Source organism: Oncorhynchus tshawytscha, linkage group LG25 (assembly GCF_018296145.1).
Source record: "Oncorhynchus tshawytscha isolate Ot180627B linkage group LG25, Otsh_v2.0, whole genome shotgun sequence".
Classification (NCBI taxonomy): domain Eukaryota; kingdom Metazoa; phylum Chordata; class Actinopteri; order Salmoniformes; family Salmonidae; genus Oncorhynchus; species Oncorhynchus tshawytscha.
The window spans coordinates 32073597-32096839 of record NC_056453.1 but is presented as its reverse complement, the minus strand read 5'-3'; the positions used below and the strand labels follow the sequence as shown (position 1 = coordinate 32096839).

Sequence of the window (23243 nt, the reverse complement as noted above, 5' to 3'; positions counted from 1 at the left end):
CATCGTGCGCTATCGTGCATAAATATATTTCGTCCCCCTACACCAAATGCGATCACGACACGCAGCTTAAAATATCAAAACAAACTCTGAACCAATGTCATTAATTTGGGAACAGGTTGAAAAGCATTAAACATGTATGGTAATTTAGCTAGTTAGCTTGCACTTGCTAGCTAATTTGTCCTATTTAGCTAGCTTGCTGATGCTAGCTAATTTGTCCTATTTAGCTAGCTTGCTGATGCTAGCTAATTTGTCCTGGGATATAAATATTGAGTTGTTATTCTACCTGATATCCTGACGCTCCGAGATCATTTCTGAAGAGGCCTGTGTGGCTGAGGAGGTGGATGGCTCCTCATCCTGACCAGTGCCAGACGGTGCTCCAAAATATTTCAGAAGTGCCCCTGAATTTGCATTGAAATACAGTATGTGAGTCTGACACCCTAAATACATTTGTTGCACAATTAAATATACATGTCATTTTGTACAATTTATCAAACTTTCAGAATAGGAACCACATGAACCATACAACCTCCTTGGCTAATTCTAGGCATAAGACACCCCAAAATACTTGTTATATCACAAAAGATACAAAATATTAGCATAATATAGACATCTTTTAAGTTAGCCTACAGCATTGGAAATTTCCCTTACTGAGCTCAGGACCTAGTCAATACAATCACAGAAAACCTTTATGATGTCACCTCAATGAAAGTCAACCAAATCAAGAATGTGCTAGTTAGGTTGTAATCATTTTACTGCAGGCTACACACATTATCATGATGAAACTGTGTGAAATTATATCCAATGTTATGTAAGCTAGTTGGACAGAAAACAGAATATTGTTGCCCTATGTGTAATAGCATAGCAAGCAACATAGCAACATAGACTAGCAAACATAAGTGTTCTACTAGCCTATTTCATTACATGCATAATATTATACTCATAAAGAGATGACGTAGCTGCATACCTTTATCTTTTGTGCGTTTCTGCTCTTCTTCTCTCCTCTTTTTCCTAGACTGGACACCTGATAGCTTAGACCTCTTCTTATCACTAGCTTTAAGCACCAGCTGTCAGAGCATCTCACAGATTACTGAACCTGTACATAGCCCATCTATAATTTAGCCCAAACAACTACCTCTCCCCCTACTGTATTTATTTATTTAGTTTGCTCCTTTGCACCCCATTATTTCTATTTCTACTTTGCACATTCTTCCACTGCAAATCTACCATTCCAAATCTACCATTCCATTCTTCGCCACCATGGCCTTTTTTTGCCTTTCCCTCCCTTATCTCACTTCATTTGCTCACATTGTATTTAGACTTATTTTTCTACTGTATAATTGACTGTATGTTTGTTTTACTCCATGTGTAACTCTGTGTTGTTGTATGTGTCGCACTGCTTTGCTTTATCTTGGCCAGGTCGCAATTGTAAATGAGAACTTGTTCTCAACTTGCCTACCTGGTTAAATAAAGGTGAAATAAAATAAATAAAATGATCCATGTGTATTGATTTGGCACTCGAGCATCAATACATTATCCATCCCCCAACACTGTCAACCAAGAGTCAAGACTAAACCAATTCACCTTGGTGGTGTGCAGACTGCTTTTATATTATTCTTAACAATTTTGCACAAACCAGAAAAAAATGCAACAATATGTCTGTGAAACTACATATTCACAGTATTATGAATGAATTGTGGTTTATTTGATAGCAACCGATCACGCAAATATCACTATTACAATTTTTTTTGTGCAGGCGCCCCATGCCGCCCCGGGCAAGATGCCACCCTGTGCAGCTGCCCATGTCGCCCATACTTAAATCTGCCACTGGACACCAGAGATTATTATTCCCTCAACAGAGGGATCCTGACATGTTGCATGTTAAGAAGGTGGACATGGTAGAGATTATTGCTTTGGTTATCAACTGCACGGCGCAAACAGAGAGTGCGGCTGAAAGTTTTTTGGGACTCGGGAGGCACTACAAGGAACACTGTCAATGAATGCTCTGCCCTCAAAGGCACCTGAGCTTGTGTTGTTGGGAAGGGCCCATAAGTAAGTATTTCAGTCAACACCTTTTGTTGACTAAGCATGTGACAAATACAATTTGAACTACGAATTTATTTTTTTTACTTTCCAGAAATTGAATTTTTGTTTTACTTCACTGTACAGTAGGTGGCGACAATGCACCAGTAGGGTGTAGTCTGCCATTAAACCTCGAAGAAGAAGCATCGTCACCACTTTGTCCAAGATTTTTTATAAATAACCCAAGATAGACCAGAGCCTATCGTTTCCAATGGGAGCAAATTAAGGATAGTGGGTAGAACAAGCAAGGAGATCACGAGCTATTGAGATCCTATGAGCGTGTTCTGGCATTTATTTGCATAATTCCGTTAGGGAACGCCTGTTTTGTGATGTGCGTTTATGCGATAACAAATGTTTTTGTAAACTTTGGCAAAGGGTAAAGTCTACAAAACACAGTTCACTCTGTTTGTTGCAGATTCTAGTTTTGGAAACAGAAAACTGTATGGAGATCAAATGTTTCATCAATCAGGACATTTGCAGAATATCGGTCAAAATCCATTTCCCTTGATATTCTTCTACCACTGCCTGCCACTGGGCTTCCTCTCATCACCATATTTGGTAGTAAGTGGAAACGCCAAACGATGCTTCCATTTACACATCCGGTGAAATATCTGTCTCGCTGTTCAATGTATGACTTGACTGCTGAACGGATGAACTGTACGGGTTGCCGTAGCACTCCTCCTGACTACTGGAAAGATGGCGGCAGCGCATACCCGGGCGAGCCCCAATTCTGCAGACGAAAAAAAATCTTAACAGAAAGACACCTTTCGCCCAGCTTTTGCAAAAGGAAAACGTGCAAACAACTATTAAACTTGCATGGTCATGGGTGGTCCCATGCACCACTAGAACCGAGCATTCCCCGACCTGCTATGGAGCCTCCGGATAATAGCGAACCTAGCAGGTAGGCGAATAATCAGTGCTTCTTCGTGAAAAGAAACTACACAGCCGGGGCTTCGCCTGCTGCCACTTTGTGAGCTGAATGTGACAACCCACGCGGGTCAATTGGCGCGCTTGTGCGTCTAAAGGCAACCTACTGTCACATAGTGGTTTGCGTGCAGTTGCAATGTTTTTGCAGCGTTAAAAGTTGCAAAGTTTTTGGGAGATACATCTGTTCTCTGAAATATAACTTTGCACTGTGTTTATATTTGTTGTGGAATTATTGGAGGGATGGAGGAAATACTTACCTTTTGAAAGAGGTAACTATTTTTGACTTGGCATTCGATTTGCAACATCGAAAGGCAGCTACCTAGCAACTTGCTAGGCTAGCTATGTGGCGAACGTTACTTTAACGGGTCGTTGAGTTAATTCGGTTTTGTCAGTTGCAAATTAACATTGCTCTTCTTTCTTGCAAAGTTTGGTAGCTATTAGCTTTCGTCAGGATTGTGGAAACATTTTCTATATGTACGGTATGCACGAACTTCAATAACTCTATTTGAAACATTAATTGAAATGTTTTAATAATTTTCATGAATTGTTAGCCAACGTTAGCTAGCTAGTTATAGTAGCTATCTTTAACCAGATAACGTTAGCTAGGATGTTCGATAACTTACTACGCTAGGCTCCACGTCATAACTAGTTATATTTGTTGGGGCATACATTTTATGATAAAGTGTTGTACTTGCAGCCAAAAAAGTAAGAATTCAGTGTCTAGGCTGATATGCTGTTTTTTTTTTTTAGCTATGACTTGAACTGAGAAGATGGGGAAACTACTCGTGTTTTGGAATGTATTATTTAGCTTTCCTAGAATTCAAGACTGTTCTCAGCACAGTAGGAAAAGCACATAGCTATGTGCTGCCAACACTGGAACATGATCTCGTTCTAGCAACGCTTATGAAGTTTCAAAACCTTTTTGTGGAACATGGTTAGCTTACTAGCTACAATAGACCACCGATTGATGAACATTTATGTTATATGCTAAATTACACACCCATTAATTTCGTGCTTGCTGTTTGTATGTGTGGTGATCATGTAAACATTGCAAATCACCAGGGGGAAAAATATTAATTCCAAGCTTGAGCTAGTAGGTATTAGTATTGCAGGATATACAATGATGCCTGCTCTTTGTTCGGGAGATAGAATGTTGTTAACGTGTTTCCTGCCTTAAGCTTTTCAGATGCCATTTGTTGTTAGCCAGGGATTGCATGTACAGTCAATGTGTATGCTCTGTATTCCAATAGAAAACGGCTTCTGAGTTATTGCTTCCAGCTGATTTTAGTGGAATGTTTTTGTTCTATGTGCTTCTCTTTTGACCCCACACGACGTCATAGGGTTTGTTTGCCCCTGACTCCTGGCGACAGATTCTCTGGAATCCAATGTTATGTCTCTCTCCCTTGAGGCATGCAAGAGTGCCTGGCCTACACTGCACGGGGGACTGAATTTAAATGGATAGAATGATGTTCAGAGTGCTAAAAGGTGTTCAATGCTTTAGTGTGGTTCTTGATTGTCTGTGTCATCACTTTGATCATACTGGTTGGCTGTGTTTTCAATCCAAGTCTCATTTGCAAGCACAAGCAGACTTAAATATCTAGTTTCTGTACTGCTGCTGTCAGATGAGCCAGGTCCCACATTTCTTTGTGCTCTTTCCAATTCCATTGCACTCCTTGTCAAGCTCATATGGCAATTAGGTTGTTTTCACACTTGGTCCCTTTCAGGCAAGTTTTGTGAAATCTGTGTTTTGTAAATGTTTTTTTTTTGTGTGTGCGGTGTGAACACTCCAAAATAATTCTGACCCCTCAAAAGAGCCCCAACATGAACCAAACTATCTCGAGAGGTGGTCTTTCTGTTCGCTTGAATTCCGTAGTCCTGTTCCCTTTTTAAGACAACATGAACACAAAGCTCCCCAGGTTCGCTTGTTGTTCCCCCACACTAGACTACTGCAACACCTTTCCCCCTACCATAAACCTTCATATTGGTGTCCCAAAAGGGAGAAGATAATGATGTGCAGATTAGCAGGGGGAAAAAAGTGCTGTTCTTAGATATTGATTAGCAATTGTCAAGGATGCACAGAAATTCCCAAGTAAACTCAGCAAAAAATGAAACTTCCTCTCACTGTCAACTGTTCATTTTCAGCAAACTTAACGTGTAAATATTTGTATGAACATAACAAGATTCAACAACTGAGACAAACTGAAGAAGTTCTACAGACATGTGACTAACAGAAATTGAATGTGTCCCTGAACTTTTGATTTTGACCCCCCCCCCCCAAGTAACAGTCAGTATCTGGTGTGGCCACCAGCTGCATTAAGTACTGCAGTACATCCTCCTCATGGACTGCACCATATTTGCCCATTCTTGCAGTGAGATGTTACCCCACTCTTCCACCAAGGCACCTGCAAGTTCCCAGACATTTCTGGGGAGAATGGCCCTAGCCCTCACCCTCCGATCCAACAGGTCCAAACTGTTGCATATACCCGGACTCTGCTTGCACTGAATGCAAGAGAAGTGACACAGTTTCACTAGTTAATATTGCCTGCTAACATGCATTTATTTTAACTAAAATATGCAGGTTTAACAAAATATACTACTGTATTGATTTTCGCGTAACAGGTGGTCAGCTTGCCACACAGTTTCCTCGTGGATTTCAATGTTATCGACCATAATCAGCATCCAAAAAGGCATATTACCGATTATGAGAACTTAAATTTGGCCCTAATTAATCGGCCATGCCGATTTTAATCGGTCAGCCTCTACTCCAGGGTACAGACCTTGGTGTAACACTCATTCCTTTGACGATAAACGCAAATCCGACCATCAGCCCCTGGTGTGACAAAAACCGTGACTTGTCAGTGAAGAGCACTTTTTGACAGTCCTGTCTGGTCCAGCAACGGTGGGTTCGTGCCCGTATGTGACGTTGTTGCCAGTGATGTCTGGTGAGGACCTGCCTTACAACAGGCCTACAAGCCCTCAGTCCAGCCTCTCTCAGCCTATTGCGGACAGTCTGAGCACTGATGGAGGGGTTGTGTGTTCCTGGTGTAACTCGGGCAGTTGTTGTTGCCATCCTGTACCTGTCCCGCAGGTGTGATGTTCGGATGTACTGATCCTGTGCAGGTGTTACACGTGGTCTTCCACTGCGAGGACGATCAGCTGTCCGTCCTGTCTCCCTGTCTTATGCGTCTCACATTACAGACAGTGCAATTTATTTCCCTGGCCACATCTGCAGTCCTCATGCCTCCCTGCAGCATGCCCAAGGCACGTTCACGCAGATGAGCAGGGACTCTGGGCATCTTTCTTTTGGTGTTTTTCAGAGTCCGTAGAAAGGCCTCTTTAGTGTCCAAAGTTGTCATAACTGTGATCTTAATTGCCTCCTGTCTGTAAGATGTTAGTGTCGTAACGACCGTTCCACAGGTGCATGTTCATTGTTTGTTGATGGTTCATTGAACAAGCAAGGGAAACGGTGTTTAAACCCTTTACAATGAGGATCTGTGAAGTTATTGGGATTTTTACAAATTATCTTTGAAAGACGGTCCTGAAAAAGGCACCGTTCTTTTTTTGCTGAGTTTGTGTGTAGTTTCTGGTTCAGATAATTTGTTTGCAATATGTGACCCCACTTTATATAGTCTTGTTATTTTACTGCTGCTCTTTAATTACTTGTTACTTTTTAAAAATCTTTGTTATTGTTGAACTGCATTGTTGGTTAGGGGCTCGTAAAGTAAGCATTTCACTAAGGTGTACCTGTTGTATTCGGCGCATGTGATGAACAGAAATTTGATTTGAACTTTAAGACTTTTGTTCGATTGTGGTTTTTGAATAGTGTGAGAATTTCACTGTTAAATGAACGTTGTATTGCTATACATACATTTTTGTTAAATTTGACATTTATCTCAGGTGGGCTTAAAGGGTACAGTAGCGCACTATACAGAATGTAAATGACAAAACAATATAATTAAATATGATCAATCCTAACTTTGCATAATTTTGTAGTCTAGTGTATCTTTATTAGAGGTCAACCGATTATGATTTTTCAACGCCGATACCGATTATTGGAGGAACAAAAAAGCCGATACCGATTTTAATCGGATGTTTTTTAAATTAAATCAAAATGTATTTATTTTAATTTAATACATCAATAAAATCAATTTAGCCTCAAGTAAATAATGAAACCTGCTCAATTTGGTTTAAATAATGCAAAAACAAAGTGTTGGAGAAGAAAGTAAAAGTGCCATGTGCTATGTAAGAAAGCTAACGTTTCAGTTCCTTGCTCAGAACATGAGAACATATGAAAGCTGGTGGTTCCTTTTAACATGAGTCTTCAATATTCCCAGGTAAGATGTTTTAGGTTGGAGTTATTATAGGAATTTTAGGACTATTTCCCTCTATACCATTTGTATTTCCTTAACCTTTGACTATTGGATGTTCTTATAGGCACTTTAGTATTGCCAGTGTAACAGTATAGCCTCCGTCCCTCTCCTCGCTCCTCCCTGGACTCGAACCAGCAACACAACGACAACAGCCACCACATTGAAGCAGCATTACCCATGCAGAGCAAGGGAAACGACCACCCCAAGGCTCAGAGTGAGTGAAGTTTGAAACGCTATTAGCGAGCGCTAACTAGCCAGCCATTTCACTTCGGTCACACCAGCCTCATCTCGGGAGTTGATAGGTTTAAAGTCATAAATGGCGCAATGCTTGACGCACAACGAAGAGCTGCTGGCAAAACGCACGAAAGTGCTGTTTGAATGAATGTTTACGCGCCTGCTTCTGCCTACCACCGCTCAGTCAGATGCTTGTATGCTCAGTCAGATTATATGCAACACAGGACACGCTAGATAATATCTAGTAATATCATCAACCATGTGTAGTTAACTAGTGATTATTGTTTTTTATAAGATATGTTTAATGCTAGCTAGCAACTTACCTTGGCTTACTGCATTTGCGTAACAGGCAGTCTCCTTGTGGAGTGCAACGAGAGAGAGGCAGGTCGTTATTGCGTTGGACTAGTTAACTGTAAGGTTGCAAGATTTGATCCCCCGAGCTGACAAGGTGAAAATCTGTCTTTCTGCCCCTGAACGAGGCAGTTAAGCCCACCGTTCCTAGGCCATCATTGAAAATAAGAATGTGTTCTTAACTGACTTGCCAAGTTAAATAAAGATTTAAATAAAGGTGAAAAAAATCGGCGCCCAAAAATACAGATTTCCGATTGTTATGAGAACCTGAAATCGGCCCTAATTAATCGGCCATTCCGATTAATCGGTCGACCTCTAATCTTTATACCCCAAGCCATTGGTTTCAAATATTTTATGAGTAGACTTTTCTATTCTCTTCTTCAACAAATCACTGTTGCTCCAATTAAGGCCAGTATGCATTGAAACACTAGGATAGTTTGATATCCCTAATATTCAATCAACATGAGCATAAATCATTTTTGTTCAGATTTTAAGTTGATTTAAACACACACTACCATTATGCATATTGTGCATCTACTCATGGTGCCTTTACCAAGATTTGAAACAATTAGCAATCATTGTGCTCAGAATGTTGATGCAGAAATTTAGGGTTGAGGGATATCAGAGAAACAAAAACCTACAGGTGGTGGATAAAAATGCAAACAAATGAGAGCGAAGAAGACTATTGGAAGACTACTCCTGTCTTTCTTTCATTCATCCAGGTGAATCTGTTTGGTCCACCTGTACTTTATTTAATACACAGAGTGGGAGATTGAAACTGTCTTCAGATATGCCTTAGGAAGAGGAGTTGTACTAATTAACAAGAATAGCAGTACTGCAAATGTGAATTAGCTTTCAGATAATTCCTAAAAAGTTGTGTTCTGGTCTTTGTTGCATGGCTTCTTATCCACAGAGGGCCAGTGTAGGTGCAGGTTTGTGTTCAAAGCAATAACACACCTGATTCGACTAATGTCTTGATTGAAGTCTGATTAGTTAAATCAGGCGTGTACTGGCCAGCAAGAACAAAAGCCCAAGTCCACTTTGTTCTCTGTGGATACAATTGGACACCCCCTGTTTTAAGTGCTAGTTTCATGATGAATAGCAATGATCATTTTATTTTAGGGGTGATTCATATGTCATTTTATATAAGAAGTGTCAGTTTGTAAGTTTTTAACATTGTTTGTTTAAGAGGTGGGTTTATTTGGAACACCCATGGGTTTAAGGCATACAGTCGGTACCCATTAAGCCCAGTCCGGACTTCTCACACATTTATTAAAACACGTAAGTAAAGTCATAACTTCAAGAGATTTAAATATTTGTCTCATTAAAACATGAGATTAATCTTTCATTTTATATCCACTTTTCTAGCATACTGCTCTCATTTTTGTAAGAAATGTCAACTCAGATTTTGGTGGGATTAATAGGTATACTTACCCTGCTCATGGTTATGCAGCTGCAGCGTATGGGTGGGGACTGGGGAACTTGAAGTTCCTCTCTTCCAGGAATCAGTTTGTGCACTGCAGGCTCATTGTATTTTTGTCCTAACTCATTTGCTGCATCCCACATTGCTCCCTATTAACCTTATAGTGCACTACTCTGGTCAAAAGCAGTGCATTATATAGGGAATAGGGTGACATTTTGGACTAAGACATAAACATGCCCTGCAGGCAAGGCACTTACTGGAGGGCCCTCTGGTTTTGACCAATGCTTTTCCGGAAAAGAGGGGAAAACCTCAAAGGCTGGAACTGGGATTGCTTTGGGCTTGAATATTATAGCAATGATGTCATATTGTCAATAGTAGAGTTCCAAGTTCCAACAAAGCTGCCCTCTCCTCCCCCCTCTAGAGTCCCTGGTTGCATCCCAAATGGGGAAATGTCACCCGATTCCCTTTAGGTCCTGTTCAAAAGTAGTGCACTATGTAGGGAATAGGGTGCCCTTTGGGACGCGACCCCCTCTCTGCCCGGCATGTGCAGAACATAGAGGGAGAGAGACAAACAAACAACAAGGAACATGATTGTGCAACACTGTCTGCCTGCTCGAGTTAAGGTCACCCCTGTCCCTGACTGTGTAAGACAAGATGATTTGCAAACATGTTTAAAAATGCATGCACAGCACTCACTAACTTCTCTTGCCAACCATTGCAAGGAGGAACAGGACAGATCTTTTGTCAGAGCTTTCTTGCTATTTGGTCCTCTGGCTGGGCAAGTAACATTCAGGCACTCTCGCATGCATTCCAGGGATTTCAGGATGTGGTGTAGTCCTGCGTAGAGGAGAGGATAGTAGCCTCATGGCCCGAAGCATGAGGAACCTGTGGCTAGAACTCATTAATGCAACACACTGGAACCCCCCCAGGCTAGCACTCACAAACTTTGGCTGACACTTGGTATTTTTTAAATTCTCTCACCATCTCACTCTCACTATTTCTTTCTTTCTGGTCTCTCTCTCTCTTTACCCCTATCTGTCTCTCTCTCTCATAAACAGCTGCTACACTTGTTTGTGCATGTGTGAAAAAAACTGGTCGTGTGTCATGCCACCATGTGATTCAGGAAGGAAGGTTATTCAGGCCATCATCATTACATGATTGTCTGTTTACATTGTGCCTTGGCTAGCACAGGTCGGTGTTAGCGGGTAGGGCAAGCTTTTCATAGTTTTACTTTAATTATCGTATTGTCTGCCAAGGTTGTGGTTGCAGGATGTTGACTAGGCCTAGCTCTGGATGGACTTGGGTTGTACGTGTACTACTGTTTTTGTGGTGTGAGTCCAGAGGATGCACAGTTTAGACCCTCTGTTCTCCCATGGATCTAAAGCAGTGGCAGGGCATTCCAATCCAGGCCGTGCTGTTCTAGATTAACAGCTGGTCTCTCAGGGGTTGCAGTGTTCTGTTTCAGTGTTGTCATAAGTATTGCGCAGCATGTAGCACACAAATGATGACTGTTCCTTTTTGCAAAATGATTTTGCCCAGGGTTCAAGCTCATTCTTCATGTTATCAAAACATGATTTAGTGTATGTGTGTGTGTGCACTGCATGCATGCACAGGTGTGGGCCTGTGCTGTGCACTGTGTGTTTGGGGTCCAATGTGTCTGTCCGGGTGGCGTCAGTCACACTGTTTCCTGAGCAGGGTGGGGTCAGGTTTGTCCTGTTCTGTTTTCTTTTTGTTGTATTATTTTCCTTTTGGTTCAGATTCTGCTGTCATTCTGCTGGTTTTACAGAGAATGATGTTGAGGAGCTACAGATGCATGCAACAAAGGAATAGTAATATCATAGGTAACTTGCATAGAATAAAAAAAGAAAAGCTCAATTGCACCCTTCAGTCTAGAGGTCGACCAATTAATCGGAATGGCTGATTTTCAAGTTTTCATAAATGGTCATGTTGATGCAGATTTTGCCTTTTAAATTTGATCTTTTTACATTTTTGAACGTTTTATTCCATCTCTATTTAACGAGGCAAGTCAGTTAAGAACACATTCTTATTTTCAATGACGGCCTAGTGGGTTAACTGCCTTGTTCAGGGGCAGAATGACCGATCTTTACCTTGTCAGCTCAGGGATTCAATCTTGCAACCTTACGGTTAACTAGTCCAACGCTCTAACCACCTGCCTCACGAGGAGCCCGCCTGTTACGAGATTGCAGTAAGAAGCCAAGGTAAGTTGCTAGCTAGCATTAAACATCTCCATAAAAACAATCAATCATAATCACTAGTTATAACTACACATGGTTGATATTACTAGTTTATCTAGCGTGTCCTGCGTTGCATATAATAGATGCAGTGCGCATTCGCTGAAAAAGGACTGTCGTTGCTCCAACATGTACCTAACCATAAACACCAATGCCTTTTCTTAAAATCAGTACACAGAACTATATATATTTTTAAACCTGCATATTTAGCTAAAATAAATCCAGGTTAGCAGGCAATATTAACCAGGTGAAATTGTGTCACTTCTCTGGCGTTCATTGCACGCAGAGTCAGGGTATATGTAACAGTTTGGGCCGCCTGGCTCATTGCGAACTAATTTGCCAGAATTTTACGTAATTATGACATAACATTGAAGGTTGTGCAATGCAACAGGACTATTTAGACTGATGGATGCCACCCGTTAGATAAAATACGGAACAGTTCCGTATTTCACTGAAAGAATAAACGTCTTGTTTTCGAAATGATAGTTTCCAGATTTGCCCATATTAATGACCTAAGGCTCGTATTTCTGTGTTATTATAATTAATTTGATAGCGCAGTCTGACTGAGCGGTGGTAAGCAGCAGCAGGCTCATAAGCATTCATTCAAACACCACTTTCCTGTGTTTGCCAGCAGCTCTTCAATGCTTCAAGCATTTTTTGTTGCATTGGCTACATTCGGAAAGGAAAGGCAGCGTGCACACCAAATAGATGCATGAGTTGTGACTGTCTGAAAAGTAGAGGCCTAGCCAGGCATATCACAATATTTCAAAATTCAATCACGGGAATACATAGTTTGGAAAGCAAATGGCTATTGCTGTAAAGAGAAGACAATAAATTCTCATCTGTCTTTTAGTTATCAAAATTCTCATTTTAATTGAGCGAACAACACTAGGTCTATAGCCTACAGTATCTTACTGGCACCAGTGGAGAGCATCAGCTATGTCCCCGGTCAGTGCTATTAAGTTTGTTTTTAGACAATTTCCTCCTCCAGCTTTAGATGAATGTCATATTGTATTTGTCTCCCCTTTTTGTAGGCCAATTTATATGGACATTTTTATTGATCTGTTTGTCAGTGTCTGCAGAGTAGGCTAACCTATTTGTCGTATTTAAAAAATGTTCTGTTTAATGTATCCGGCCATAAAGTGTAGTAGAATAGTATTGCATGAAATGTGTTTTTCCTGTGCGAAGAGTGAAGAAGCGTATCTGATATAGTCTGTAAACCAGGCGTTGATGGTTCTTAACTGGTTTTGAACCAGATTGTCTGTCGTGACCCAATATTCGCATCACAAAAAATATTCTGCAAAATAAAAAATGGAATAAATGTTTTATGCTATATGGATAGTAAATGTAGCAATTATATGACAAGGGAACAACATTCCCACCTTTCATTGTTAATTAAATGTTTCCCATATTCTTGATTAAGAATGTTAAACCTCTTAGGGCAAGGTGAGACGTTTGTGTCTCACAGGAAATGGACATGCGCAACGCCAAATGCTAATCGTACTCGATAAAACTCAAACTTCCATTAAAACACACATGCAGGGTACTCAATTAAAGCTACACTCGTTGTGAATCTAGCCAACATGTCAGATTTTTTAAATGCTTTTCGGCGAAAGCATGAGAAGCTATTATCTGATAGCATGCACCCCCCCCCCCGCAATACCGGAAAAAGACGTAAACAAAGGAATTAGCGTAGCCGGCGCTACACAAAACGCAGAAATAAAATATAAAACATTCATTACCTTTGACGAGCTTCTTTGTTGGCACTCCAATATGTCCCATAAACATCACAATTGGGTATTTTTTTTCTGATTAAATCCGTCCATTTATATAGCCCGTCTGATCCAGGAAAAAACAGCTTTCCAAAACGCAACGTCATTTTTTTAAATTAAAAAAGTTGCCGATAAACTTTGACAAAACACTTCAAACTACTTTTGTAACCCAACTTTAGGTATTTGTAAACGTTAATAATCAATCAAATTGATCACGGGGCGATCTGTATTCAATAGCAGCTACTCTTGAAATCATGGTCCAAATTCTCTCTTCTAGAAACTTCCTCCTGTGTACTGGATGACAGGAAGTGCCTATTTCTCATTTCACCAAGGATTAACTTCAACCCAATTGCCAGTACTGGCGACATCGTGTGGAAGCTGTAGGAACTGTAAACTGGCCGCTATCTATTTTCCCTTGCCATAGACAATACAGAGACTGGCGGATGGATACTTTATTTTTTTTGTAAACAGGTTTTTCTTGGGATTTTGCCTGCCATTCACGTTCTGTTATAGTCACAGACATGATTTAACCCGTTTTTGAAACTTCAGTTTTCTATCCACACATACTAATCATATGCATATACTATATTCCTGGCATGAGTAGCAGAATGTTGAAATTTTGCGCGATTTTTTTTTTTTACAAAATGTTGAAAAAATGCAGGAGAGCCCTAAGAGGTTTTTAATAAACTCACTGGTTTGAAACTACAAAATCAACTAAAAATAGCTTGGTTAATAACTCTATATTGAAGAATTAAATGTCAGATTAAATTATTAATGATTCCTATACATCTACCTGGTTTAAGTTCAGACTGCACTTTTTTTTCTTTCATAAATATATTGTTTTACACCTGCAACCCATTCAAAACCTCCGGTCGTGACCTACAAGTTGAGTATCACTGCTCTACGCTTTTTAAAATGTGCTCAGCCATGTATGCAAGTCTCTTTTTTTTTTTTTGTGAACAGTGATAGTTTAGCCTAAATAATATAACAATCACTATCCACTCGGCCTACTATTTGTAATGTGATATCTTACATACTCTTTAAGTCTGCAAATGTGGTGATAGTGCATTTTTATGGTGGAAATGTGATTTCCCCAACTGGAAACTCATGCGCCGCCCTATGCATAAGCTAGTGATTTTGCTGTTTGTTAGTTGGCTGAGGAAAAGTAAATGTGGACAGTAAATCTTCAAAGTGCGCGGTAAGAGCGTACGTCACTTCATCTTCGACGCATGTTCTGTTAATATGAGTTACCATAATCTAAATGTGATTTCTGTCATTCTGAGCACTGTGGGTAGATACCCTGTCTCAACGCAGCTTTGAAATGTGAGGAGAGCGTCCTGGCACCAAAATCATTTGGATGGACTCCATCATTCCTGTAGAGCAGTGGTTCCCAAACGTTTTATAGTCCCGTACCCCTTCAAACATTCAACCGCCAGCTGCGTACCCCCTCTAGCACGAGGGTCAGCGCCACACACTATCCGATACATTTATTAAACATAAGAATGAGTGTGAATTTGTCACAACCCAGCTCGTGAGAAGTGACAAAGAGCTCTTATAGGACCAGGCCACAAATACAAATATGATTAATAATTTAGCTCTATATTTAGTCATCTTACATATAAAAGCTAATTTGTTCATCAAATTGTGAATAATGCACCACAGGTTAATGAGAAGGGTGTGCTTGAAAGGATGCGCCTAACTCTGCAATGTTGGGTTGTATTGGAGAGTCTCAGTCTTAAATCATTTTCCACACAGTCTGTGCCTGTATATAGTTTTCATGCTAGTGAGGGGGAAGAATACACTCTCACATTGGTACGTGGTTGCAAAGGGCATCTGTCTTAACTTATTGATGCACCCACCCTGTTAGCGGGATCATTTTCGTCAACCACCTCTTAATTGCAGAGTGCCAAATTCTAATTAAATGACTAAATATTTAATTTTCATGAAATCACAAGTGCAATATAGCAAAACACAGCTTAGCTTGTTGTTAATCCACCTGGTGTGTCAGATTTCAATAAAGCTTTTTGGCAAAAGCATACCAACCGTTTATGTAAGCACATCTCTATCAGTAGACAAAATATTGCAAACAGCTAGCAGCCAAGTAGATTGGTCACGAATGTCAGGAAAGCAATAAATTAAATCGCTTACCTTTGATCTTCAGATGTTTGCACTCACGAGACTCCCAGTTACACAATACATGTTCCTTTTGTTCCATAAATATGTATTTTTATATCCAAAATACCTCCATTTGGTTGACGCGTTATGTTCAGAAATGTTCATAGAAACTTAATGTTTTTTCTAATCAATCCTCAGGTTGTTTTTACAATATAATGGATAATATATCAACCGGGAAATTAGTTTTTTCAATAGTAGAGGGAGAGAGAATGGCTGCACCAAGCTGTTGCGCATACAAAACGCTGCTGACACCCAGCCATACTGTGATGTGATCTTTCTCGCTCATATTTCAAAAAGACTGTTCACAGCATGGGGAAGCCATGGGAAAAGGAATCTGGTTGATATCCCTTTAAATGGAGCGAAGGCAGGCATGGAACATGTAGCTTTCAAAATAGAAGCCACGTCCTGGTTTGATTTTTTTCTTCCTTTTTTCAGTTCTGTTATACTCACAGACAATATTTTGACAGTTTTGGAAACTTTTATATTCATATTGTAGATTCTGAGCCGGAGAAATAGGCAGTTTAATTTCGGTACGTTTTTCATCCAAACATCAAAATACTGCCCTCTACACAAGAGGTTTTAACAGCGCGATTTGCCAAGGCAGGACACTCTGAGCACAGCCTTACCCAGAAATCTGTCAGTGGCTTCTGATTAAATTAAGTTTTCACAGAACCGCTTGTTGCAATTTTGAGGCTCTCTTCAGATATCGGTAAGTGGACTGGAGGAAGGGCGTAACAGGGATAACGAATACAGTTGTGTGTGTCGTCCGTTTCGGGAAAGTACAGTGGGGCAAAAAAGTATTTAGTCAGCCACCAATTGTGCAAGTTCTCCCACTTAAAAAGATGAGAGGCCTGTAATTTTCATCACAGGTACACTTCAACTATGACAGACAAAATGAGAGAAAAAAATCCAGAAAATCACATTGTAGGATTTATAGTGAATTTATTTGCAAATTATGGTGGAAAATAAGTATTTGGTCACCTACAAACAAGCAAGATTTCTGGCTCTCACAGACCTGTAACTTCTTCTTTAACCGCTAGTGACACCCCATTAAAAAAAAAACATACTTGATAACCAGCGCACTTCTGTATGTTAAAGCTTTACATGGTCGCTGCCCATATCATTGCATAATGCAGAAAATACAGAAGAGTTCAGGGGCCTTGCTTTAACAAAATGAATAATTTTCACTAGTGTCCAACCTCTTTCAAGCTGTCAGGCATTCCCTTGGCATTACAGGCTCTTGGTGGATGTTGCAGTATACCCAAGTGGTGTCGGGAGCAACTGCTTGAATGGGCGTTACCACTACACTATGTCTCTGTCATGGCTTTTGCGCCATCAGTACAGATACCAACACATCTTGACCACCAAAGTCCATTTGTCACAAAGCTGTCCAGTCCTTTAAAAATATCCTCATGTCTTGGTTTCCAGTGGTTTGCAGAAGAGGATGTCTTCCTTAATTGACCCCCCATAAACTTAATGAATAAATACCAGGAGCTGTGCCAGGCCCTCCAAGTCTGACTCATCCAGCTGTAATGCATAGAATTCACTGGCTTCTATGCGACGTAGTAATTGTTTCAAAACGTCTCCTGCCATGTCACTGATGCGTCGTGAAACAGTGTTGTTTGATGAAGGCATTGTTTGTATAGTTCTTTTGGGCCTTTTCCCCCAGCATTGTCCCAGCCATATCCATGGCAGCAGGAATAATTAAGTCCCCCACAATAGTATGGGGCTTTCCTGTCCTAGATACCGACTCTTCTAGCTCCTTCTTATTAATGGTAACTGTTGCTTTTATACATGTCTTACTACTCGAAGGTCGTCTTAATTCTTGTTTTAAAAATGTGGCTTATTTTTCTAATTGTTTTGTTTCTAAATGTCTGTGCCGGAGTGAAGATTACCCACGAGAGGGTAACGGTGAATTTGATTGGATGTTAATTATTTGACCTGGCTAACTGTATTTTGACTTTGTTATTTCGCTGAGCACTAGATGGTTTAATTCGATTTTTGGCAGTGAAACTAGGCTACTTAGGTGAGGGAGAAACTCACCCAAATGTATAGCCCCATTGGAAAATAATAAATGTGAAGAAAAAAGTATTTAAGTGAATCACATTTTTATTTGGTGTACCCCTGTCGGAATTGCATGTACCCCCAGTTTGGGAATACCTGTTCTAGAAGAACCTGAGCCAAAATCCAACCAACTATACTAAATGTAGCCCCTTTGGGTGGTTTACACCACCTACAATCTGTCAACATGAGGCACAGCAGGTCTTTTTCTTCCAATAAGTAGGTTGGAGCAGCGAGAGCATGCTGCAGAGAATAGAGATGGAAGAGAAGAGGGGTGACTGCTCGGGAGCGGAATTTATGCGCTCTTGACAGTTGGGGCAGTTGAGTCTCATAGCAACCAAATAAACAAGTGACGTCACCTGTTCCTCGGTCTGTCATTCCTGAAGGTTTGAGTCATCAGTCTGGACTGCCTAGCACTGCTGCACCTTATTTAAACACACGCCACACGTATGACATACACTGAGAAAAGTGTACACACCCTTGCAAGCTTAATTTGGCTACAATTGCTAGCATTAACTCCCAGACACCTACTAAACCTAGGTAGAGGAAGAATTTGCATGTAGTGGCGAATGTATCAACAATCCAAGAATCAGTTTATGCCTAGTTGCACAGATATTTGGCTGTTGTCATAATTCACAATAATGAACTGTGATTTATTGCAATATTTCATATGGGGGTAGATTTCTATTCCAGAGAACAGTTTCTTCTAATGGTCTTTTGTAATAGAAAGTAGTAAATGGAATCTAGTTAATGCCTACTGTTTCAAAAAGGCTTACGTGGGCATACATTCAATGAACATTCAATGAAAATAACACTAAGGTGTCCATTCAAACGTATATATGAACCAATTGGTAAAATAATATTAATTGTGTAGATACTATTAAGAAAACGGATGTTCCAAACCTCATGTCTCAATAATAATAATAATCCATTAAGTCATTTGAGATTTTAGCCTTTTAGGATGGCCAAAATTAGGGTGACTAAATCAGGGAGGAAAAAGACCAGAAAGTGGTCAAATATCTGGGAAATACCCTTGCATATCTTGGTTGGATGCTGTGTGAGAATTAACTGAGGGGGGGGGGGGAGATATTGCAAATGTGATTATGAATTTTGATTTTCAAACACGTCGGTGAGAACTTGGTTATTTCACCAGACATGGTTAAAACACTTGTTATGGTAGAGAACACCACTCCTAAAAGATCATATTAATTAATACATACAAAACCAAATGCAACATATTTTCCAACATTGCTATACATATGATGCTAGGATTATTACACCTACATATGAACAAACATTATTTTCCCATTGAGTTATTAAATGACCCAAGTTAAATATTTATTCAGGCAGCCATAGGCTGCAGATGGAATCGGAAGATTATAATAGTGTAATTTATAAGTGGAAGTGCCTTAACATGTAACACACAGCCTACTGATTTTTAAATCTAGTCCAGACATTCAATGCGATGACCTTTAACACATTTGTACCGTTATCGTTACGCACAGTTTCTGCTCCTTATTCAGGTCCCAGGTGGTTCATTTAATTTATGAAAATAAATGCTAATTAATATTGTTCCATCGCATCTCCTAAAAACGTTTTTAATATAAGTCTAAGATGATAGTCTAGAAACTAAAGCTTTGGTTGTCTTCCTCTCAGGCTTCCATGTCTTCTCCCTGGACCTCAATGTCCACCTCTTGACCATCAGTCAGACTCTGAGGCCTCATCTTCACTGTCACAACCCAACCTGGTTGAGGATGGCCCGTTGTCAGGCTCAAAAAGCCAAAAATTGGTCTGGATGGCCACCAATTTTTCAACCCTTGTTTTGGTCAGCCTGTTGCGTGCTTTGGTGTGTGTGTTCCCAAACAAGGACCAGTTGTGCTCTGAGGTTGCTGATGTTGGTTGGATTTGGAGGATGATTGTGGGGAAAGAGCCTCAGATCCACAAAGTCCTCTCCACCAGGTGGCTGATGAGATGTTGGCACGACTGGCACGGTTTACATACTTATCTCATATGTATATACTGTACTCGATATCATCTACTGTATCTTGCCTATGCTGCTCTGTACCATCACTCATTCATATATCCTTATGTACATATTCTTTATCCCCTTACACTGTGTATGACAGTAGTTTTTTTTGGAATTGTTAGTTAGATTACTTGCTCGTTATTACTGCATTGTCGGAACTAGAAGCACAAGCATTTCGCTACACTCGCATTAACATCTGCTAACCATGTGTATGTGACAAATAAAATTTGATTTGATTTGACTGCCATATTGCATCTCCATCCCAAAGCCCTTGCTTGGAAGTGTACTTCGCCAGATTGCCAAGAAGCTTGCCCTCATCCAGACCAAGGTGGCGAGACACAGTAGTGATGACAGCATATTCCTTGTTGATCGCTGCACCAGACAGGATGCTCTTGCCAGCATACTTGGGGTCCAACATGTACACTGCGGTGTGTATAGGCTTCAGGCAGAAGGATTCACACTTTTTGATGCATTTCAGAACTGCAGTTTCCTCTGCTTGGAGCAACAGTGAAGTGGGCAGGGTAGTATTGATTTCTTGTCTTACATCTGCAAGCATAGTCTGAACATCAGACAGTATGGCATTGTCTCCCTCAATCCGTGCAATGGCTACTGCTATAGGTTTCAGGCTGCTTACCACTCATCCATTAGGATCCTCTTGATGGGGCTGTCCATATCAGCAGACTGTGATATGGCCATTTCTTGGAGAGACTCCTTCCCCCCCAGGAGACTGTCAAAGATGATGACAAAACCACCCTAAGAGTTGTTGCTGGGCAGCTTCAATGTGGTGCTCTTATTCTTCTCACTTTGCTTGGTGAGGTAGATTGCTGCTGTAACTTGATGACCCTTCACATACTTAACCATTTCCTTGGCTCTCTTGTAGAGTGTATCCATTGTTTTCAGTGCCATGATGTCCGCGAGGAGCAGATTCAATGCATGAGCAGCACAGCCAATGGGTGTGATGTGAGGGTAGGACTCCTCCACTTTAGACCAAGCAGCCATCATGTTTGCAGAATGGTTTGTTACCAGTGCAAATACCTTCTGTGGTCCAAGGTCCTTGATGACTGCCATCAGCTCATCTGCAATGTAGAGACCAGTGTGTCTGTTGTCCCTTGTGTCTGCGCTCTTGTAAAATGCTGGTTGAGGGGTGGGGATGTTAATTATTCCTTGCCCAAGAACATTTGACCACCCATCAGATGATTGCAATAGTCTGCTTTCTCTATGATTTGCTTGACCTTCACTTGAACTCTGCATCCATAAACTATTAGATAAAGCATGTCTGGTTGGAGGGGTGTATGCTGGTTGAAGAACATTCAGAAATCTCTTCCAATACACATTGCCTGTGAGCATCAGAGGCAAATCAGTTGCATACACAGCTCGAGCAAGACATTCATCAGCATTTCTGACTACATTCCTCCATTGAGTCAAAAAAACTTCTGATTCCAGGAGGACCATGAGCTGTTGCTAACAATAAGGTGTCTGATTCATCATTTTTACCTCGAATAGAAGTAGAGGGAATTGTCAGGTTGCTTGTTGTGTGCGCTGAGGGAACTTTATGCACGTGGCCAAGGGATTCTGCATCTTTGTTGCATTCTTCACATATGATTTGGCACAGTACTTGCAAATGTACACAGCTTTTCCTTTCTCTACACATCAGATTCCTGTAAAGACAAAAAATAAATTAGAAAAAAACATACAATTCCATGCACAGATAAATAGTATACAGTTGAAGTTGGAAGTTTACATACACCTTAGCCAAATACATTTAAACTCAGTTTTTCACAATTCCTGACATTTAATCCTATTAAAAATTCCCTGTTTTAGGTCAGCTAGGATCACTGCTCTATTTTAAGATTGTGAAATGTCAGAATAATAGTAGATAGAATGATTTTATTTCAGCTTCATTTTATTTCATCACATTCCCAGTGGGTCAGAAGTTTACGTACATGCAATTAGTATTTGGTATCATTGCCTTTTAAATTGTTTAACCTGGGTCAAACGTTTCGGGTAGCTTCCCACAATAAATTGGGTGAATTTTGTCCCATTCCTCCTGACAGAGCTGGTATAACTGAGTCAGGTTTGTAGGCCTTCTTGCTCAAACACGCTTTTTCAGTACTGCCCACACATTTTCAATGGGATTGAAGTCAGGGCTTTGTGATGGCCATTCCAATACCGTGGCTTTGTCCATAAGCCATTTTGCCACATCTTCGAAGCATTTTCCTTTTGGAAGACCCATTTGCGACCAAGCTTTGTCTTCCTGACTGTTGTCTTGATGTTTCAACTTATCCACGTAATTTTCCTTCTCATGATGCCATCTATTTTGTGAAGTGCACCAGTCCCTCCTGCAGCAAAGCACCCCCACAACATGATGCTGCCACCCCCATGCTTCACGGTTGGTATGGTGTTCGACACGTAAGCATTCCCCTTTTTCCTCCAAACATAACGATGGTCATTATGGCCCAACAGTTCTATTTTTGTTTCATCAGACCAGAGGACATGTCTCCAGAAAGTATGGTATTTTTTCCCCATGTGCAGTTGCAATCTGTTGTCTGGCTTTTTATGGCGGTTTTGGAGCAATGGCTTCTTCCTTGCTGAGCGACCTTTTAGGTTATGTTGATATAGGACTCGTTTTACTGTGGGTATTGATATTTTTGTACCCGTTTCCTCCAGCATCTTCACAAGGTCCTTTGCTGTTCTGGGATTGATTTGCACTTTTCGTATCAAAGTACGTTCATCTCTAGGAGACAGAACACATCTCCTTCCTGAGCGGTATGAAGGTTGCATGTCCCATGGTGTTTATACTTGCGTACTATCGTTTGTACAGATGAACGTGGTACCTTCAGACGCTTGGGAATTGCTCCCAAGGACGAACCAGACTTCTGGAGGTCAAAAAAAAAAATCTCAGGTCTTTGCTGTTTTCTTTTGATTTTCCCATGATGTCAAGCAAAGAGGCACTGAGTTTAAAGGTAGGTCTTGAAATACACCCACAGGTACACCTCCAATTGACTCAAATGATGTCAATTAGCCTATCGGAAGCTTCTAAAGCCATTACATAATTTTCTGGAATTTTCCTGGCTGTTTAAAGGCAGTCAAATTAGTGTATGTAAACTTCTGACCCACAGGAATTGTGATACAGTGAAATAATCTGTCTGTAAAAAATAGTTGGAAAAATTACTTGTCATTTACAAAGTAGATGTCCTGACCGACTTGCCAAAACTATAGTTTGTTATTAAGAAGAAATTTGTGGAGTGGTTAAAAAATAAGTTTGAATGACTCCAACCTAAGTTTATGTAAACTTCCAACTTCAACTGTACATGTTCTAAAATGAAACGTGTATGGTAACAGGTGAATTAACACTCCTCAGTTAGCATGCTCAAGCAAGCTAAAACCCACATGGTAGCAAAAACTAACTCGCAGAAATTGTTAACAAGTTAGAAATTATTTAATCACTTTGCTGTAGGCTACTATTTACTAGTTAACAAAAAATGTGTATCATATAAGATATATTCACCCCACCCAGTATTGTAATCAAAACTTACCAGAAAGCATGTAGTCCTTGGCTCAGACAGTGTAGTG

General features: G+C 40.4%; 1 protein-coding gene across 3 annotated transcripts in view; it reads left to right on the top strand.

The window, feature by feature from the left end:
- The first annotated feature begins 2690 nt into the window (after positions 1-2690).
- LOC112224608 (mitogen-activated protein kinase kinase kinase 4-like) overlaps positions 2691-23243 on the top strand; it is an 82819-nt gene continuing 62266 nt past the window's right edge. For 2 of the 3 annotated variants that reach the window (XM_042306244.1, XM_042306243.1), the window contains exon 1: positions 2691-2980. In XM_042306244.1, coding sequence (XP_042162178.1) covers positions 2706-2980 — 275 coding nt within the window. In that variant the 5' untranslated portion in view covers positions 2691-2705. Of the gene's footprint in view, positions 2981-3120; positions 3276-23243 lie in introns of those variants that run through there. The other variant, XM_042306245.1, reaches the window with a different exon arrangement.